This window comes from Eretmochelys imbricata, chromosome 11, assembly GCF_965152235.1.
Source record: "Eretmochelys imbricata isolate rEreImb1 chromosome 11, rEreImb1.hap1, whole genome shotgun sequence".
NCBI lineage: Eukaryota > Metazoa > Chordata > Testudines > Cheloniidae > Eretmochelys > Eretmochelys imbricata.
In genome coordinates this window covers 21,903,272-21,923,821 of record NC_135582.1, presented here as the reverse complement: position 1 = coordinate 21,923,821, position 20,550 = coordinate 21,903,272, and the positions used below count along the sequence as shown (strand labels likewise).

At 41.1% G+C, this 20,550-nt stretch overlaps 1 protein-coding gene across 1 annotated transcript in view; it reads left to right on the top strand.

The window, feature by feature from the left end:
- Positions 1–20,550, top strand: part of LRP1B (LDL receptor related protein 1B) — a 1,054,628-nt gene that overhangs the window by 315,716 nt on the left and 718,362 nt on the right. The window contains exons 4-6 of the mRNA XM_077830376.1: positions 2,133–2,252; positions 4,121–4,249; positions 18,549–18,806. Coding sequence (XP_077686502.1) covers positions 2,133–2,252; positions 4,121–4,249; positions 18,549–18,806 — 507 coding nt within the window. The remainder of the gene's footprint in view (positions 1–2,132; positions 2,253–4,120; positions 4,250–18,548; positions 18,807–20,550) is intronic.

Below are 20,550 nucleotides of genomic sequence, written 5' to 3'. Positions count from 1 at the left end.
GCTGCCTTCAGGGTCCTCTCCAGCATGCCCCTGGCGCTCAGGGTGATGATGATGTTGTCGTCGGACCTGATCTGTGGTACCAGGACTCCCAGCTCCTGGCGCTCCTCGCACCACTCCCAGCGGCAGCCGATGCACTTCCCCAGGCGACGCATGGCATTGCGAGCATGGGACCACAGTGAAGCGATGTCTCCACCATCCCGTCCGAATTCGTCATCCAGAGAACCGCTCAGGAAGCTAGCGGTGTCTTGGTTGGAGGGGACTCTGCCGATCCGCTTCTTTGTTGTGTCATGGAGGGCGTTTGCTGCGATGTTCCTTACCATGGCGTCGGGACACGTCAGCAGGCAGAAGGCATGGGTGATCACCGCGATGTACACAGGTCACCCATGCGGGGGACATTGGCACTGCCATGCCTGTGGGCGATATAGACGAGCTCGTTGCTGGCTCTCTGGGGGAGGAACATCCACTTCTTCACCAGCTGCCAGACGAAGTTGTCTGCCTTGTTGAGGGGTACCTTCGCCATGGCGGATCCCCTTAGGACGGATGAGATATGGGGGGATCAGGAAGGTGTTCAGGGTGTTTATCTTCTGCCACGGTGCTAGCAGGGAGGTGTCGATTTTGGCGGCATCCTGCAAGATCTCCTGGATGGTGTCCTCGGGTGTCTAATGGACATGGAAACCCGTCGGTGTGCCAACGTGCCGGTATGCCTGCCCCTCTGCTAGGGGGATGACGGGCTCGCCCTGGATCTGGAACCCTCTCGTCTGCACCGAGTCCCTTTTGCTGCTGTCGATGTGGAGAGATGCGCACTTCTTTGCATTGAACCGGAGCCCCATCCAATCGGCAGCTTGACTGGTGGCATCTAGCATACGTTGGAGGTTCTCTGGGTCGTCCGCAGTCAGGACCAGGTCATCCACATAAGCCAGGATGCTCACCCTCTCACCGTGGAGGTTGAAGCCATCTGCATCATTGGAGATCGCTCGCAGCAACGGCTCAATGGCAAGGTTAAAGATGATGGGGCTGAGGGGACAGCCCTGCTTAACTCCGCTCCGGATCGGGATCTCAGCGGTCTCCCCTTCAACCGAGCGAATGGTGGTGCTGCATCCCTTGTACACCTCTCGGATCACACAGAGGAAGTTCTCGGGCATCCCAAACTCCTGGAGCGTGGCAAAGACGTGGTGGTGGGGCATGGACCCAAAGGCATTAGCCAGGTCGAGCCAGGCTACTGTGCACTGCCTACGCGCCCTTCTGGCCATTTCGATGGTGGTTTGGAGGACAAAGTTGTGTTCATAGCAGCCCTCGCAGGACATGAAGCCTTTCTGAGTGGAGCTGATGGCTCCCCCGCTCACCGACCACTCCGTGATCCTCGACGCCAGGCAGCTGGCATAGAGCTTGTACATCGTGGAGCAGAGGGAGATGGGCCTCCAGTTGCTGGGGTCATCCTGCTCACCCTTCTTATACACCAGTACCATCATGGCCTTCTTTCTATGACTCTTGTTTTGTCCAGATGGCATATACTTAATATTGCTCCAGCAGTAGATTTCTATGAAAGAGTTCAGTAGTAATGAAATATATTATATTCACTGTTTGTCCAACATTACATGCCGATAGCAAATAAATTATTAAAACAGAATGTATTCACATTGATTGCTGTGAAGGTTATACATGCATCAGTGAATCAAAACAAGCGCTCAAAAGATAGAAAATCAATTTATGTGACAGATAGGAAAAGCATGGATGTTGAAATCTCTTTCATACATTTGGCTGTTTTTGAAAAAATAATTTCATATAACAGAAGTATTTTTAAAAAAATGTTGCTTTGACTGAACATAACTAATGTGCAAAAATTGGAGGCCTGTACAGAGTGATAATACACCTTGATAATAATAAAGCTTATAGTAGCTTTATAGTAGCTTGTGATAGAATATAGAATAACAATTTGATTTTATTATTGTGCTGAAAATGCAAAGCTTTTCACAATGTACTTAGTATCATAAATAAATTCCCAACAGCAGCATTTACTGCAAATGGTGTTGATTTTTAACTCCACTTTCGAGTTGTGGTCTAGGAATAATCAAAACTAAGGTTTACCCTCTAGTAAAATTTTGTTCTAAACTTTTTTTTTTTTTTTTTTACAGAATTATTATCCAAATGCCAACAGATGAATTGCCGATACAAATGTAGTATTTCAAGGAATGGCACTGGCTGTTACTGTGAGGATGGATATGAAGTAGGCAATGATGGAAGAAACTGCAAAGGTAACGGAAATGTGGTTTTACCTTCTCTAAGAATAAGGCCCCAGTCTTGCAAGAAGCTACATGAAGGAGAACAATGGCATTTTTGCAGAGCTTCTTGCAGGATCTGAACCTAAATTTGGTTTTAGAATGGTTTAAACAGATGGTTAAACTATATTTACACAAAACATGGCAGGTAAAGTAATCACGTACAGTGCTGCAATGCAAGAGATCCTAGAGAGTTCCCACATTTGCTGCTGCTGTTTCACTGGAATCACATTTATATTTGACATGCCAGCTGTATCTTCTCAATGGAAGTAGCATCTTTTTAGAAATGTACAATAAATTGTGAAGCACAGCAAAATTTACAGCAAGACCTGAAGGTCTCTCTCTGGTGTTTACATCAGAGACAAATGTGTCTCTATGGTTGGAAGCTGTGACTCCATCAGGGCCAACTACTGTATATATGTCTTGAAGATGACATCAGGGATAGGACTACTTCACTGCCCCCCGCCTTCCCTACATGTCTCACACTGATGACTCATAGTCAGCCAATGAAACAGAATGAGCTTTGTTCATCAGGGACTGAAGATGGGCCAGCATTTCAAAGGACCACTTGTGTAATCTCATAGCAATCTAAAGTGGGTCGTGGCCCCGCCAGCACTCCCATCTCGAAGGATGACAGACAGGACATGCTTGCTGATCCTTTCTACCCTCCTGTGCCTACAGTGTGAGGAGAAAGAGTATTAAGATCTGTTTAGGGCTACTCAGACAGGCCTGGAGCTCATCTGCATGAGCTTCCCCCTTTCTAAGCATCTCTGAGCCTCCCTCTCTTGAACATTCTCTGAAACCTTGTGAGCCATTTGGGGATATGATACCCCTTACAGCCATGTAAACCTGGGTCAAAGTTTGATCCATGAAAAAAAAAAAAAAAAACCTTAATCATATAGCTTAGTTTTGCACTTGCCTTTCAATAGGTTTTCTGCCAGTGAAGTTTAGATTGAAATTGATATTCCTTTTCTATTCCAGCAATATATGAATTTTGATACCCCACTTTTTTTCTCTTCAAAAGTAGATAGGGCTTTCCCATCACTTTATAAATGTATTTGCAGGCTATCATTCATCCTCCCCCCTTTAACAGAATTATTCTGCATAAATGTAATGTCGTATATGTGCGTCTTCTTCTGATTTCTGGGTTTATGTTTTGTACTATTTGAAAAAAATTGTTGGAACTTTTTTTCTTTCTAATGATTTTTGGCTAGATTCTCAGCTACTGTAAATTTGCATATCTTGGTTATCTCTAATAGAACTGTGCCAGTTTACATTAGCTGAGAATTTGACCCTCTATTTTTATTTTTTGTCTTGAACATTTAAATGGTTTGCAGTTTTTTATATCGTTGTTGACAGTTATAGGTAGAAGTTGATGATTCCACTAAAAAGCTTAAACCATTTAAAATAGTTTCCTAACGTGAGTGAGTTGACATGCATATTCAGTTATTTCTACTTTTGAAGTGCTGCTTCAGTCATAGTCAATGGTGATTTTAAGTGCTTACATACAGTACAGGTGGAAGTAGTCTCTGGTGGCAGCAATAACCCAAGTGGTTCCCTAATTGTTATGTTTCTCACTGATCATTTGAAGGCCTTTAATTTTCAAGCAGCTAGCCTTGCAATGTTAAATATTGGTCTTCTGTTTGGTCACTGGCATAGTTTCATCAGCAGACAGCTCAGATAAGATTGTGGCTGAAAACAATGAGAAAAAATAAAAATCTATCTATAGAGGGTTTACCCTTACTTTTGTAATGTTGTTTAGGGGGTGAATTTTGCAACCTCCCCCAAGATTTTACTCTTAAGTGAGGGCTCTTACTTACATATTATTTCAATGTATCCTTTAGATTTAGATGAATGTAATGTGTATGGGACCTGTAGCCAAACCTGTATAAATACAGATGGATCATATGCATGTAGCTGTGTGGAGGGTTATATACTTCAACCTGACAACAAATCTTGCAAGGCCAAAAATGGTAAGTTGGATTTTTGTATACATTATAAGAATGATTTTTTAAAGTCCTCTGGGTCTGCCTTTCTCCCTGGTAAATAGGGTAGATGTTTATCTACATAGCAGAGATGGATTTTCCTTTAATTTAATACAGTGATTCATTGTTAGAAATCTAGAAAAACTTTTTCAGTTGTCATGGATTATTACAAAACACCTTTGAAGGAGGATTCTGATTAGCTAGAAACCTTTCTGAAGGGGTAAATAAAGTTATGGAAGCTACTTTATTCAGCCAAGATTAGTGGAGCTGCCAATTCCCTCTTTCATCTCAATACATACAATTTCCACATAAATGCCACCTCCCTGAGACAACCTGGGTGTCAGGAAATTATCATGAGGTAATTATACCCTTGGGATATTAGAGACATGGGCCTCTGCCTTGCTCCGTGTAACATCCCAGGGAGTTGATTTGAAGATATTCATATTCACATTATGTCCTTATTGGTTAATTAATGCATATTTTCATTGCCAATAATAAATTAAGCATTTAAGGGAATTAGTGAATTCTGTTTAATGAAGACAAATTGAACAAAGTATTTCCCTAGTCAGTGTATTGACTCAGCAATTCTTATTTTCTTATTTTCTCCTACAATCTGTTCAACATACATAATGACCAAAGCCTATTATAAAGGTATATTTTTATGTCGATATATGGAAACCCAGAGGAAACAAATGTGTATTTTTCTATGTCAGTTGGCAGACTTGTGGCAGATACTGTGTTTTTGAAGCTAAAACTAGAAAAGACTATGGCAAAGAAACTGCATACTTGTGTTCTTATTTGAGCACCACTGAGAGTTACGATTTAAAATATTGATGAGCTCAAAAAGTAAGACTTGAAACTTAAGTTTTGTATTGATCCACATAGCATGGTTATAGATTTTTTTTAAAATGGTAATCTGATACAAGCAACTCCGTAGAGAGAAAAACTATTTTAATATTCTTCTCAACCCTCTCCATAAAAAAAAGTTATTTCAGTGGGACATAACAGGAGTTGCATCTGATACAGTAAAAAACAGTTCAGGACTGGGGAAGGTAGATGGCTTCAGAACTGATAATGAGATGAGTCTTTGACCTATAGTATAAATACAGCCCAGTATGTAATGATTGACTATGGTAACCATCTGTCAGTATTTCAGTAGCTCATGTGAAATAAGCTGGTGCTCTCAGCCATTTCCTCATGGAGAAATGCTTCTCTCTCTCTCTCTCTCTCTCTTTTTCTCTCTCTCTCTCATATAAGTCATAGTTTACAGCAATTTTTACCGTTACTGGCAGACTCAGCAAGGAACCAGTTTTCAATGAACACAGAGACCTGTATAAGACAGTTCAAGTCAAGGCTGAGATAGTGTGAGAAAATGCATACTGCTGCTGACCTTGTTGCACTGTCCTTTGAATAAGCAGAACAGGAGTTCCCTACACTGTTTCGCTGTGTGGGCTACATCTTAATAGAGAGAAATTGCCTCACATGCTTTCTTGTTTGCAATTGCATGAACCACCTGCTCTCAGAGTGACTATATAACATCTCTCTGGCAATTGCAGCAATTGATTACATTGAAAAGTAATATTAGGAAGGTATTCAATGTATTTTTAGCTTCCTTTATACCGTTTAGCAGGTGGAAAAATGAGAGTTGCAGGCATTATTCATTATTATTCATATTTATTACAGTAGCGCATAAGGGCCAACCAAGAATGGGACCCCATTTTCCTGGACAAATAGAAAATAGTAGATGGTTTCTGCCCTGAAGAACTTACAACTAAATAGACCAGACAGACACCATGAGGGAAGGGGTATAACACATAAGTAGAATGAACACTGTGGTGGCAGCAAACAGTGTGTTAGCTCCACAATTTTTTGTGGTGGAGGTTATTTAGGAGGGAATAAGCTGAAAGGAAGAGGGATAAGGAGACAGGTTCTGGGTGAAGCAAAGATGGAGAGGACGGGTGATGGAGAGGGAGGGTTGGAGGAAACAGTTAATCAGCATAGGATGGAGAGAGTCCTGTCAAAAATGTAAAAAATTCTGTTGACGTCCAGAGGTCCCAGCTTTGGTTGCTTCTGCTCCTATGGCCTGGAGTCTCTGGCTCCTGTCTGTAGTTTTCCTCTAAGGCCACAAGGGGGATGGGGGGATGAGGGGAAAGGGAGGCACTACCTGTGTCTTAGTGTTTCAAAAGTGGAGGGAGCTATGTGCCCTGTTAGCTATCTATGGGCTGCTAAGTACTTTAGGGACCACAGCTGAATTCAGTCTCCAGTGCCCAAATCTGTCACCTTTCACAAATCTCGACTTTAAACCAGACTGCAAAACAGGAATACAATAAAAACAGTGGGCTGGATTCGATTCACTTATCTCTGTTTTATAACTCCATTTCATTAATGTAGTAACTCCTGATTTTCTGTACATGAGTGCAGAATTTGACCCATAATCTCTGTGGCAGGAATTTATTAAGGGACAAATCTGCCACTGCCTCTGCAGTCATGCCGTTCTGCTACCCGAAGGGTTGGGGGAGAAGTAAAATTCCCAGGAACTGCTTTGATATCTGCACCCACTGTGAAGCCTCAGGCTCAGTTTTGCAAAGATTAGTTCCCAAAGCTGCAAGGTGCGGGTGGAGTTGACAGTGGGTCTGTCATTAAAGTGAAACCAAAGGAGCCACTGCTTCATGGATCCACCCATTCCTCCCATCAGGAAAGGGTACAGAGGGGCCAAACTGCAGTAGTGGTGGCAGAGTGTCCAGAAATAGAGCATTCCATCACTACCACCATAATACTGATGGTACTTGGGCTGTGTGTTGCTATGCAATATTTAAGCCTAAATGTTCAGCATCTTGATTAACTATTATCATACTGTTACTTCACACGACATAAATAAGATGCTAAGTTGCTCAGTTCATTTGGATATGTCTGGAGCAGATCACTTTTGTGTAAATAGCACCTATTGGTGGGGATGTTCAAATAGCTGTCGTCACAGCTATGGGCACACTATATTTTTCTAGTCCTTTTACCTGCAGCTTCCTTTTATGAATAAAGATCTAGTTAATGACTTATTCAGATATGAAAAATGAGATCAGATGTCATTTTTTTGAACAGAGTTCTAGGTCTTTTTGTTTGCCAGGTTTTCAGGCTATGTTGAAAAGTCTGAATTTGATTAAGTTTGAAAGTTTTAGCTCTGGAAATGGGTGATTTTTCTTGCAGAAGCTCATACAAAATTTTATATCTCAGTTATACTTGATATAGAAAGAAATGGCTTGCAATGAGAGGAAGATATTTCTTCTTTGATCAAAAGCAGCCTGCCCTGCTCAGTCTTTACGACAAGCATGTGTTTCTGTTATTTTAGAAAAAAGTTAAGCACTCCTAAATGGACTTCAAAGCGCAATGCTCTCATGAAAGTTCAGAGAATTAAAATTCCCAGGGTTTAGCATATACATCACTCCTTTTTAGGCTTATTATGAGAAGATGATTTAAATATGTATATATATAATATTCAGTCCTCTTTCATTCCATGCTACTTGTAATATCTTTCTGACCCCCACGCCAACAATTATAACAACATTTGTTGATGAGGACAAAGTGCTTATACTTTACCATTGTTGAAGTACCTCTTAATAAGTGTTCTTCCAGCAAAGCAGTACAAAGTTGCTTGTAAACTGTTTTCACCTCTTCCTCAGTGGAAATCACTGCAAGGCAGCACTTTTCCTCATATTCCCTAAAGATTTTCTTCTGCAATAGAGTTGCAAGTGGTGGTGACAGGACAACCGGGTTGGGGGTGGGGAAGCCATGATGTCTTATGTGTTGTGACACTGCCTATTGGTCTAGAGTTCAAGCAAAGATCAGGCAGGAAAAGAATACAAGTGTTTAATCATCTTCATCAGTGCATCTTAATCACAATCTAGAGGAAGATTAACTTTTATTTGGACAAGGGTGATATAAGTATAGACATTTTTGTGGGTTAGAGATGTGCCAGTTTCTTCTCTTTAAAAAAAAAATCGTAAAGAGTAACAAATGTGACATATTGTATTTTTTGTTATCTGGACAAATGATATCAACTCATGTTAATTGTATCTTCATTTAAGCAACTGATTATTACTATTATTTTACTTTCAGTTCCAGGGAAGTGGAAAGGTATTAAATTTAATATGTTGTAATTGAAAACTACCCAAAATGTTGTTCAGCTTTTTTCTGTGTTTCTAACTCTGTTAGAACAGTCTTAAGTTAACTGTCTTAAGATGTTATATGAGAACCTTATTAATTTTTTGTGTATACATGACTAATAAAAGATTGAGGTAATTTAAATTAAATGTTTATACATTTTAAAAAAGCACTGATTCCTGAACCTGTTGGTATCTATATATACTTGGAACAAATCGGTTCAAAAACATGATTCAGTGAAATGTTACTGTGTAGAATATAATTTGAAGTTCAACAGCAGCTGTTTTTCCAATCTCTGGACACATGCAATAATATGTATATTCATCCCCAATATTTAATAATATCTGCTAAGTAGAGCACTCTTAACATTGTCATGGAACACTCAAATGACATTATCTGGAGACCAGATATGTCTTGATTCTAATAATTACTCAAGAGTTTATGAACTACTTGACAACAAGTGTAGAATCAACCCATCTTTTCAGATTTCCCTTATATCTTAGAGAATTAATAGAAAAAGGTAATCATTCTATAGGTATTTTGAACCATCCTATTGTTAATGGAGTATTAAATCCCTGCTATATAATTTGCTACAATGGTTCTAAATACCTGTAAAAAGGATATTGTTCTCTGTCATAGTCTTCCACATGGAAACCAACATGTTCTCTTTATAACTGCAGGCGGCTCCAAGATCTCTGCTGCCATTCAGATGATTCGCACCTTCAGCAGTGTGGAAACTGATCAGTCTTGTTATTTTTCACTATTATTGTTCAGAAACTATGTGCAGGAGTGACACTGATAACAATCAGGTCATTTTTTACTCTGCTGCTGCTTGAGAAAGGCATGTGCAAGAGCAGAAGTAGGCAGTAGACTGGTTGAAAGAGGAGGAGAAGCCAAGGAATAGAGATAGAATGACAGAGACACTATCTGCTTGTAGAACACAGAAAGCTGAGGTAGAAATAGGGTAGCAGAGAAACACATATACTTATCACAGAAATAAGGTGCTCTTGGGTCTGTTAGTATGTGTGTGTGTATGGGGGGTGTTGGACAGAGTGTGAAAAAGCTAAGCATTGATTTAATGAATGGGAAATTTGATTGGATCCACAAGGAGCAGATAGCTTTAGGGTAAAGGGGGAGTGTACACAGGAACAGGCCCCTCCTCCATCTGAGCGCTCGATTGCTCATTGGCCAGCCAGAGACATGCAAGTCAATTGGATCTTGCTTCCCACTGTCAAAACTGTAGGCCAGGGTTTCTCAGGCCTCTTGCCCCATTTTAGCTGAATGCACCCTCCCCCCTCCTTATAGATATATAGTATAGGAACTGTAGTATAGGGACAGGTTGCTGTGGGTCTGATTTATTGCTCTGTTCACGGTTGTCAGGAAGGATTTTTTTCCCATCGGCGCCAAATTGGCTGGGACTTAGTTATTTCACCTTCCTCGTATCATAGCGAAGACACAGTTAGCTTAAATAACCTTAGGATTTTGGAATTTAATGTTAGGAATTGTTTGAAAGTTGATTTGTTGCAACTGCAGCAGGTGACCAGTGTGGATAAAAGGCCAAAGAGCCAGCAGTCAGAAAATAAGAGACATGGGATTTTGCCGATGGACCCCAGGTCTATAGCAAAAGGGAGACCTGAAGTCTTTGCAGACAAGAGTCCCTCTCTGGTACCTTCTGTCCTTATTGATGGTGGAAAGATGAGCAGATTCAGCAGAGCACCTTAGGGTAGGCAGTAGAAACACTACCCTGAGCTATGGGTTATATGGTAGAAGCCCTGTAAACCCAGCACTGGACCCACCTAAATGCCTGGTGCATTTTAATAAAGTTGCAACCTGCCACTTAAAATCCATCCCTGGGCCTGACCTCATTCACTTGTGTGTCCAGATCACTGCTCCTGATCTCTTCCAGCACCTAGAGGAGTTATTGGGAAAGGGAAGAAGAAGGGTTCAAATTTATCAGATGACTACTAGCTAATAATTGATACAGGAGAAACTGGAGCTCCCTGATTCTTTCAGTGACTGCTTGAATAACTAAAGAATTAGCAGCAGGGTGTGAAAATTGGCTGGTACAAAGTACTTCTTTTCTGAGCTGGGGCATTGGTAGCAGAGGGTATACCAGACAACTGTGGCCCATTCCATGAAGACTTCATTGATGGGAACTGACACCTTGCTGGAGCCCATGCTCTGGAGAATATAGAAAGGCTTATGAGGTGTGTCATGCACCTCCTCTAGAGGGATCCAGAGAGTGTCAGCTATCTTCCTTAGCAACTCTTGAAATTGTCTGCAGTCATCAGGCGGGGAAGGATAGGGGGAAAAATTGGAGCTGCAGATTCCAGAGAGAGCTCCATGGTAGGAATCCCATTGCCCTCTCCTTTTGCAGCAGCTGGAAGGGAAGAGATAGCTTCTCACTTGGCTCTTGCCCATAGATGGGGGGCTCCCAATCTTTTTCCTGTTAGTCTTTGTGGAGCAGATTTAATCCTTTTGCTGTGATATGTCTGCAAAAATGTCCAAACCCTATGTGTGGATCGTATGAATAGGTGTATTGACGATATTGTGTGTGTGTGTGAGAGAGGAAGAGTCTAATGGATAAGTTAGAAATGAAGTAGTTAGAGGAATGGATGTTCTTCTGCAAGTGATGATCCCTATGTATAGTCACTGTGGGGTGTACATGTGCTCCATGGAACTGAGACAGGAAGAAATTGCACCTGTTCCCTTCTCCTCCTTGTGCTCTGCACTGAGAGTATAAAAGGTGGTGCAGATAGACCATTTCTCCAGTTCCTTTCTACCAGCCATGGTCTGAGACAGAACCACCTCAGTGTCCACAGCGTATGCTTGCTTTGTCCATGTTGACCTGTAAATATTTGTAAACCATTAGATATCTTAAATATTTTTATACTTGTAGCTAGTTTAGGTTAGTTTTTATGGGATGGGGATCTTTTCCTACCCTTTAGCCCTCCATATGGGATGACTTATGCCCAAGATCCCGAGCTTCAAGAATTGTTTCCTGCCACGGGGCCTTTCCACCTCAAGTGCCTCTTCTGCCTTGGGGAAATTCATGTTTACTCAAAGTGCTCCATTTGCTGATCCTTCCCCAGCCAAACCTGTCAGACATGTGAGTACAGACTGGAGATTATTTATGGATCAAGCATTGAGGCCATAGTTTGACCCTAGCTTGGAAAACCCCTCCCGTATGTCAGGCAGAGGCATCGAGAAGTGTACCTCTGAGCACATGACTCCTGGATCTGTGGCTAATGGGTAGAACTAGGGACTTCTTCAAAGAGGTGCATGAGAAGGGTAGAAAACACTCTCACAAAAAGCAATAGAATCCCCCTCCAGGTCCTTTTTTTGTAGTACCTTCTAAGTCAGGTGAGAATCTGTGCCCCAGTATTAGTAGCTCATAAGTAGGATAGGTTCTTTGGCTCCAAAAAGCAGATCTTCTTTGAAACTGACATTGCCCACAGGAGTAGGTCCATGGTACTGTGAAGAAAAAAACACTGAACGCTACTTACATCAATAGTACCATGCTGCCTCAAGAAGGACTTGTCAGTGCAGAACACTCTAACAAGGCTGACTCCGCTAGTATGGCGGGAAACAACTTTCCCCCACTTCCTCACGTCTGGGAACAGATGCATTGCTCCTCAGGGTATAGTTGTCCTCCTGGATGCTGAATCTCTGATTTTATTGGATCCAATCCACTAGTAGTACAGGTGGTGCAAGGAAGGGAGAGTTCCTCACCGGCTGGAGTATAACGACACCTATGGTACCAGAAGCTCTGCCCAGGGAGTCAGAGCCTGACACGTCTTCCTCTGACAAATTGGATATTAGTGGGATAGTATTACCACTCCCTTCAAGGCAAGGAGTCAACCTGGACAGTGGATCCAAGATCTCCTGAGCTGCATCCTGTACAAAAGAGAATGTGTACCCTCCCCAGAAGTCATCAAGAAAATGACAGAGGGTGCAAAATATCAAACACAATGTTCCCCCCTCTTCCTCCTTCCAGCTGCAACCCTTCAAGGGCTTTTACCATGCTCATCTTTTCAGGATTTTGTAATCCAATTTGGTGGCTGCCTAGCTTGCTTCTGCCAAGCTTGGCACATGATAATCACAGAAAGATAGATTCTCAACATCATTCCGACTGGCTACACCGCAGAATTCCTCTCACCACCCCTCCAAACCCCCTACCCCATCTGCATTCTCATGAGAGGATGCTCACATCAGAGTTAGGACTCCCTGCTTCAACTGGGAGCCATAGAACCAGATCCTTCATAATGTTGGGGAAAGGGATTTTGCTCTAAGTGTTTCCTCTTTCACAAAAAGAAGGAAGAATGGAGACCTATCTTAGATCTCAGACAGCTAAATGTCTTAATCTGCACATCGAGGTTCAGAATGGTCATCCTGGCATGAATAATTCTTTCACTGACCAAAGGTGAGAGGTTCACAGCTCTTGATATGAAGGATGTCAGTTTCAACAGACCTGAGATTCACAGCAGGTCTGAAACACAACCAGTACAGAGTGCTCCCTGTTTGGCCTTGCAGTAGTTCCAAGGTATTCACAAAGGTGCTATCAGTTGTGGCAGCCCACTTTTACGACCATGGATCATCAATTACATACGGTTACTGGTGGGAAGATCTTGTCAGGGCTAACGGTCAGCAGCCTAATCCCTGATCCATCTTCGGTACTTACTAGGACTTTGCTTAAACCCAGAAAAGTCCATTTTAATTCCCACATGGACTATATAGTTGATCAGAGCAACTCTGAACTCTATCAGTACCAAAGCATATCTTCCTTTGGACAGATTCCTACCATAAAGAGCTTATCACTCAACTTCAACAAATGCCAGCCTCCTCATGTCTTATTCTTTTGGGTCACAGGGCTTCTTGCACCTATGTAACGCCCTTCATGAGACTTCACCATCCTTTCCTGTAAGCTTCTCTATCGATGGTGTACATATATAGCAATTGATAACTGACACCGCCTTACCGCAATGAGGCTCCCATCTAGACAAGCAGATAGCACATGGAGCATGGACTCCCCAAGAGTCCCAGATGTGCATAAACCTCCTGGAATTGTTAGCAGTCCACAAGGCCTGCAAGTACTTCTTACCATTCATACAAGCCTGGCTTGTTCAAGTGATGTCAGACAACATGGCAATAGTGTTCTGCATCAACAAGTGGGAGCAAGGTCTATCTCTTTTTGTATAGACGCTGTCAAGCTTTGGAACTATTCAGCAGTCACTCTTTTGGTAGTACACCCCACCAGGAATTCACAACATGTTGGAAGACAGCCTCAGTACTTCTCCAAGAACCACAAATGGGTCCACAATTTGGTGATACAGATCATTTTTTGACAAAGGAGACCCCCCCCTCTTTTGGGACCTCTTCATGCCCCAGGAATACAGGAAATTCACAATTTACTGCTCCAGGATGGTTCAAGATCTGGATTCCAGGGGAGATGTGTCATAAATATAAAGGGAAGGGTAAACCCCTTTAAATCCCTCCTGGCCAGAGGAAAAACCCTTTCACCTGTAAAGGGTTAAGAAGCTAAGATAACCTCGCTGGCATCTGACCAAAATGACCAATGAGGAGACAAGATACTTTCAAAGCTGGAAGGGAGGAAACAAAGGTCTCTCTCTGTTTGTGTGATGCTTTTGCTGGGACCAGAGCAGGAATGCAGGTCAGAACTCCTGTAAAGAGTTAGGAAGCAATCTAGTTAGATATGCGTTAGATTCTGTTTTGTTTAAATGGCTGATAAAATAAGTTGTGCTGAATGGAACATATATTCCTGTTTTTGTGTCTTTTTGTAACTTAAGGTTTTGCCTAGAGGGATTCTCTATGTTTTGAATTTGACTACCCTGTATGGTATTTACCATCCTGATTTTATAGAGGTGATTCTTTTACTTTTTCTTTAATTAAAATTCTTCTTTTAAGAACCTGATTGCTTTTTCATTGTTCTTAAGATCCAAGGGTTTGGATCTGTGTTCACCTATGCAAATTGGTGAGGATTTTTATCAAGCCTTCCCCAGGAAAGGGGGTGTAGGGCTTGGGGGGATATTTGGGGGGAAAGACGTTTCCAAGTGGGCACTTCCCCTGTTATTCTTTGTGTAACACTTTGGTGGTGGCAGCTTTTAACCTAAGCTGGTAAGAATAAGCTTAGGGGGTCTTTCATGCAGGTCCCCACATCTGTACCCTAGAGCATTTCTCATCCCATGGTTGGGACAACTGACTTATGCCTTACCTGAGGAAAATCAAGCAAGAGAGTGTTGGACATACTGATTGCCAGAGATGGCCCCAACATTCTGATGTCACCATGTCCAGGCATTTGGATATAGCCTTTCCTGATCCACAGTACACAATACTGATTGATCCACAGTATTGATCCACAATACACAATCTTCCATAGGGACAAAGTTTCACTGACATTACATTGAAATTTACCCCCAAAGTAATCTTAGATTTTCATCCGAATTGGACAATTCACTTACCTGTCTTCTTCCCAAAGCTGCACATCACCAGCAAAGACAGGAAGCTTCACTGTTTGGATGTCTGTTGAGTGTTGGCATTCTACCTATGAAGAACCAAATCCTTTGGAAATCATCTAAGTCATTGATATCCTTTGTGGAATGGATGAGAGGGGAAGCGATCTCTTCCCAGATACTTTCCAAATGGATTTCAGGCTGAATTCTGTTGAGTTATGAGTTAGGAGGCATGCTTCTTCCACAGGGTGTGAAGGCCCACTCAACTAGAGCTTATGCTTCATCAGCAGTTTCACCTCGAGACATCTTTCTCTCAGTAAAATCTGTAAAGCAGCTGCATTGGGTTCTGTTCAGACTTTTACAAGACATTAAGCACTGGAACAAGCTTCTGCAGTAGTTGTATCTTTCAGCACAACAGTCCTCCAGTCATTGGTAACACAAAGTTCCTTACACCCACCCCCTCAATGAATACTGCTTCTCAGACACCATCACTCAAAGAAGAAAGAGAGGTTACTTACCTTGTACCGTAACTGGAGTTCTTCAAGATGTGTGGTTCTTATTTTTATTCTGCTACCCTCCTCCTTCCTCTCTACTGTGGAGCATTTTCTGGACAATCTATGGTAAAAAGGGAAATGGAGAGATGGTCGGCCCAAATTGCTCCTTATATCCTTGGTTCAGAACACAAGGAGGAGAAGGGTGCAGGTGCAGACAAACAGATGCTGCTAGCAAAAATGTTCCTGTCTGTACATGGAGTACACGTGAACCCAACAGTAGAATACACACAAGGACCACACATCTCAAAGAACTCCAGTTACTGTACAGGGTAAGTAGCCTCTCTGTCTGCAGGGAAAAGTGGGAGAAAACGGGAGAGAAAAAATGTAGGGGATGAGATAGAGATAATAGTGTAGAGAAAAAAAGAGATAAGGAATGGAGGTAGAAAGAAAGAAAAGAGCAAATAGTAAATGGAGACAATTTTGGAAGAAGATTAACTCTGATCCACAATAGGAAAGAGCTTGTGGGATGAAGCCAGGGAGAGAGAGTATGCAAAAACATAAGCAAGAAAAACAAAGTCAATAGAATCACTCAGCATTGAACAAAACTCTGTGAATAGATTATTCAATGGATTTCATCAGAATCCACCAACTATTTTATTCAAGTGATACTTTTCTAGTAACTGACTGGTTCATCAAATACTATTCATGAAATGTTTTGTTAGATGAAATTTGTCAAATATATCTAATGAATATTTATTTCTGCATTCCACCTGCCCCAGAGCTACATTAATTTTTAAACCTCTATTAAGTAGAATGTGGAATGACAGTATTACATTTAAATACAGCACACAACTGATCTGTTGTTTTGAATTGTAAGTGGGGTGGCTTTGGGTAAGGTATCGTCATATGGCAGTTTGGGTATTTTTCACATTGGCCTGACAACTTAGTCCTTGGGCTTTTAGGTGTCAGGTAAAATTTTTAAGACCTGCACCCACTTTTGAAAATGTTGGCCTCAGGATTTGGCCCATTTAGCACTATTATCCCATGCTGTGAAATAATTTCTCAGGGGATTGAGGATAATACACATTGTATATGTGAACTTAAATTTCTACAAAAGATTCACTTCAGTGTGCCGTTTTCCGTACCTTAATGCACTGTTCCATGTGTTTCCTGCTGACACCTACTTTAGGATTGAATGAGATAAGGCATAGGCTGTAAGGTTGTTCATTGTGCTGTAAGGAACAAATTGTAATTTACTAATTGACCATATTTGTGATTATCTCAGCGAAACACCAGATTTCAGTGTCATCTAAAATAAGTCCAGAGTTAAATTTAAAGTCTAACTATTCTCAGGCAGTTTCAACATTATCAGCTACTGGGGAGTTCTCGATAACATCATCATACCTTATTATAATTTTATAATTCAACATTTCTGCTAAGATGTGTTTAATAATAACTCAACCTGAATGAGGGTCAGTCAATTTGGGACCTATATAGGCATCTACTACATTTCTGTAATTGTACTTTCATTTGGAAATACTGCAGCTGTCAGTAATAATTTGTTAATTTTTCTTTGGCATGGGCCACCTGTTGTCACGTTGACATGTATAAATAGGTGAGAATAGTTCTGGAATTTTCTATTATAACTTCAGGGAAAAGTCCCAGCCTTGGTACTATGAGCCAAAAGGTGGGGAAAGGAATGGAGTGGTATCAGCCAAGCAAAGAGTCTAGGGGCCATCCTGGTTGAGTCTAGGGGCCATACATGTTGACTCAGGGAAAGCACTTAGGCCTGGATCCAGAAAGATACTTACTGTGAGCGTCACAACACCTAACTTTTACACATCTAGCAAATCATAGGAACAATTTAGGGTGACCAGATGTCCCGATTTTATAGGGACTGTCCCGATATTTGGGGCTTTTTCTTACATAGGTGCCTATTTCCCCCCTATACACACCCCCCGGTCCCTATTTTTCACACTTGCTATCTGGTCACTTGCTATCTAGAACAATTTGATCCAGAAACCCTGAGTTAGGCACCTAGACTTCCTATACAATGAATGGGGAGAGATAGGGACCTAAGACTGTAATCCACAAAAGCCAATGTCTAGGTGAGGAACCATATAAATGAGCAAATGGAAGATACCAAGAAGAGAGTTGTGTCCCAAAGCCCCTTCTGTCTCATGGAGTTAGGTGCCTAAGTCCGGCTGAAGGGAGATTGCTAGCACAAATAAGATATCTACAGTCAGTAACCCCTGAGCTGCCTGACTGCAGGACAGGCAATTAATTTGTATCTTGTGAGAATGTGTGCCTCTCTTGCCACAAAATGGCTAGACGAGGAGATGGTGGTTCTTACCTTACAGCAGCTCTTCAGAGATTTTGTGGGTTGCATTGCTGCCTAAAACTGGGATTTATGCGTCTAAGTGCCACAGTGGATCTGAGTCTTGCCTTATCCTGCTGCTTCAGGAAGCAGCAGGATGCACTTTCCAGAGTGCGCAGTGCTGTCAACAGCTTATATGTAATTAGTCCAGGAATTTGGCTATTTCCCTCAGATTAGCAGATCTGGGCCATATACTGCAGCATGGTAGGCATGTTAGCCAGGCCCCACCTCATACTGAAGGAAGCACCAGTTCAGAATCATATTCTGCTTCTGTGCAGGGGCTTTGTCAGATTTTTCTCAATACTGATACTAATAGCCTTTTGTTCCCTTGCAATTACTTATGCCACTGTTTCATACTGAACATGAACATTGTATATACTAATGCTAGTGAAGATTCAGAGATCAGATAGAGATATATCTAGAAAGATTAGCTTCCTTGTTGCTTTTAAGTAATTCCATTGAACATACTTTGTGGTACATCTGGACTTTGTCTTTGTCTTCTACTACCACCTAGGAGCCCTAGTCGTGGATAAGGATCCTACTGTGCTAGGTGCTGTACAGACTCATAACAAAAGCAGAGTAAAAGTTAAGAAACATTTATATTAAATATTACCGAGTGGTAAACTCAATTACTATGGTGCATTCTCAGTCAAAAGAAAAAAAAAACAATGTGTTATATTTAAATATTTTTTTAAATATATAGCTATGGTAACATAAATGCTACGTGTGTTTTGGAAAGATGGTAATAGGATGATCTGTCAACTAAACTTTTTGCTCATTTATTTTTTTAGAGCCCAGTGACAGACCTCCAGTTCTTCTGATTGCAAGCTCTGAAACTATTGAAGTATTATATCTTAATGGAAGTAAAGTTTCTACTCCAAACTCAATGAAAGGAAATGGAATTAATACACTGGATTTTATATACAATAAGGACACAATTTGTTGGATTGAATCGAGAGAATCTTCAAGTCAGCTGAAATGTACCAAGATATCAAAAGCTGGGAGATTAACAGATGAATGGATAATAAACATTGCTCAGTATCTTCACAGTAAGTATTTTAATTTTTTTAGTGGGATTCCTTTAGCAGAATAGTTTAAAATACCTGTCTTTCTAGCAAACTTTGTTTGCAGACTTAAAAACTCTTATTTTGGTGCTCAATGTTGCTGATATTTCAGGTTATTCTCTTGCTCTGCTTATGCATTAAACATCGAAAGGCACAGAAACATTTTGCTGCTTTGTTGCTGTTTCCCTCTCTAACACATAGATACAGAGGCTTGAAAAAAGCTGAGAGTTTTCACAGAGTCTAAGTGCATTGTGTGATCGGTATGATATTACAAAAAAACAAAGCTAGCACAATGGAAGAAGAAACTTGAAAATGCCTTTTTTTCCTGAAATGTGTTGATAGCTAAAATTTGTTGAAAATGATTGTTTACTGCCAGATAAATAAGATGCTAATTAACAACATGTACATATAATTGTCACATTTACTGTATATTAGTAGAGCTTCATTACTTTCAAACACTAGTAATATTTCCTTGTTTACCGGAAATGTCTCACTTTTGCACTAGGAAACTTTAGAGTCGCCCTCATGATGAGTCATCTCTCTGTGCAGTTTAACTAGCGTAGGAAGATTGTGCAATGCTAAACTTTAGAATGCCTCTGAATTGGAATGTCCATAATTTTGCCCTTTTTTTCTGAGAACCTTACTCAGTCTTCCCTTAAGTAGAGATGGACCTGAGCCAGACGATTCTGATGTAGATTTTAAACTCCTTCGCCACCAAGTCTGGTAGTGTTTGGAAGAAGGGTTTGGTTGGGACTATAATGAAGATGGGGCCAACTGAAAATGTGGCTACCGGTCCTAATGATTTCACAACTACTATTCAGATCACCAAGAAAAATATCCTTTTCAATGTATGCCTATAGGGTAAGGAACTTGATCCCTCTTACACATCCATCCATGCCCATCCTTTACTACTTTGAAAATCAATAACTTTTTTTAGTCAGAGGAATTTACTACTTTCACCACTGTCTGCCCTTCCGAGTGATCCTACATTTTCCCTCAGATACTAAGGCTACTTTGTATGTTTGAACTTGTTATTTTATTTGGACTTCTATTGTGTATTTTTCACAGTTCTTTCTATTTTCACTACAAAATCCCAATTTTCTTGTCAGTAGGACTGGAGTGAGCACTTCCTAAATACCTTTTTTGTTCTTTTTATTGCATGAAAAGGAAAGGAATTAGCTGGGGTTCTTCACAATATGAATGGTTTATATTTAACAGTGTGTCCCCTCATCCTCTAAACTCCATCATCAGAGCACAGTTTCAATGCACTGTTGGGTCTTCCCCAATTCCCTTGTGTGCTTTTTTTCCCTTCTGTGCTCCCTACGCATAGAAAGATTTAACAGTTTGAATGCTGCAGGGTCTGCATTAGCAGATATGCTTTCAGAATCAGGGTTAAACTATGATTGGGAAATTAACATAGTGGCTCAAGTCAGTGAGCTAATCAGTTTTTGTAGGCACTGTATTTTCACACCAGTCTGTGGACGCTCTGTTGTTGTTTTTTTCTGAATATTTACATCTTTATATTTGGTCTAATTACTTTTGAATTGACATTTCCCTGGCTATGGAGTATGCTACAAAGATTTGTTCCAACTTTTAGTTTAATCTTGACTCAGATAACTATATAGAAGTCTTATTCCCTTCCTCATTGGCAGGATAAAAGTAATCCACTTGGTGCTTCTAATCAAGCCAATCTCACGAGGTCCTAATTTCCCCTTGGAGTTACCTGAAA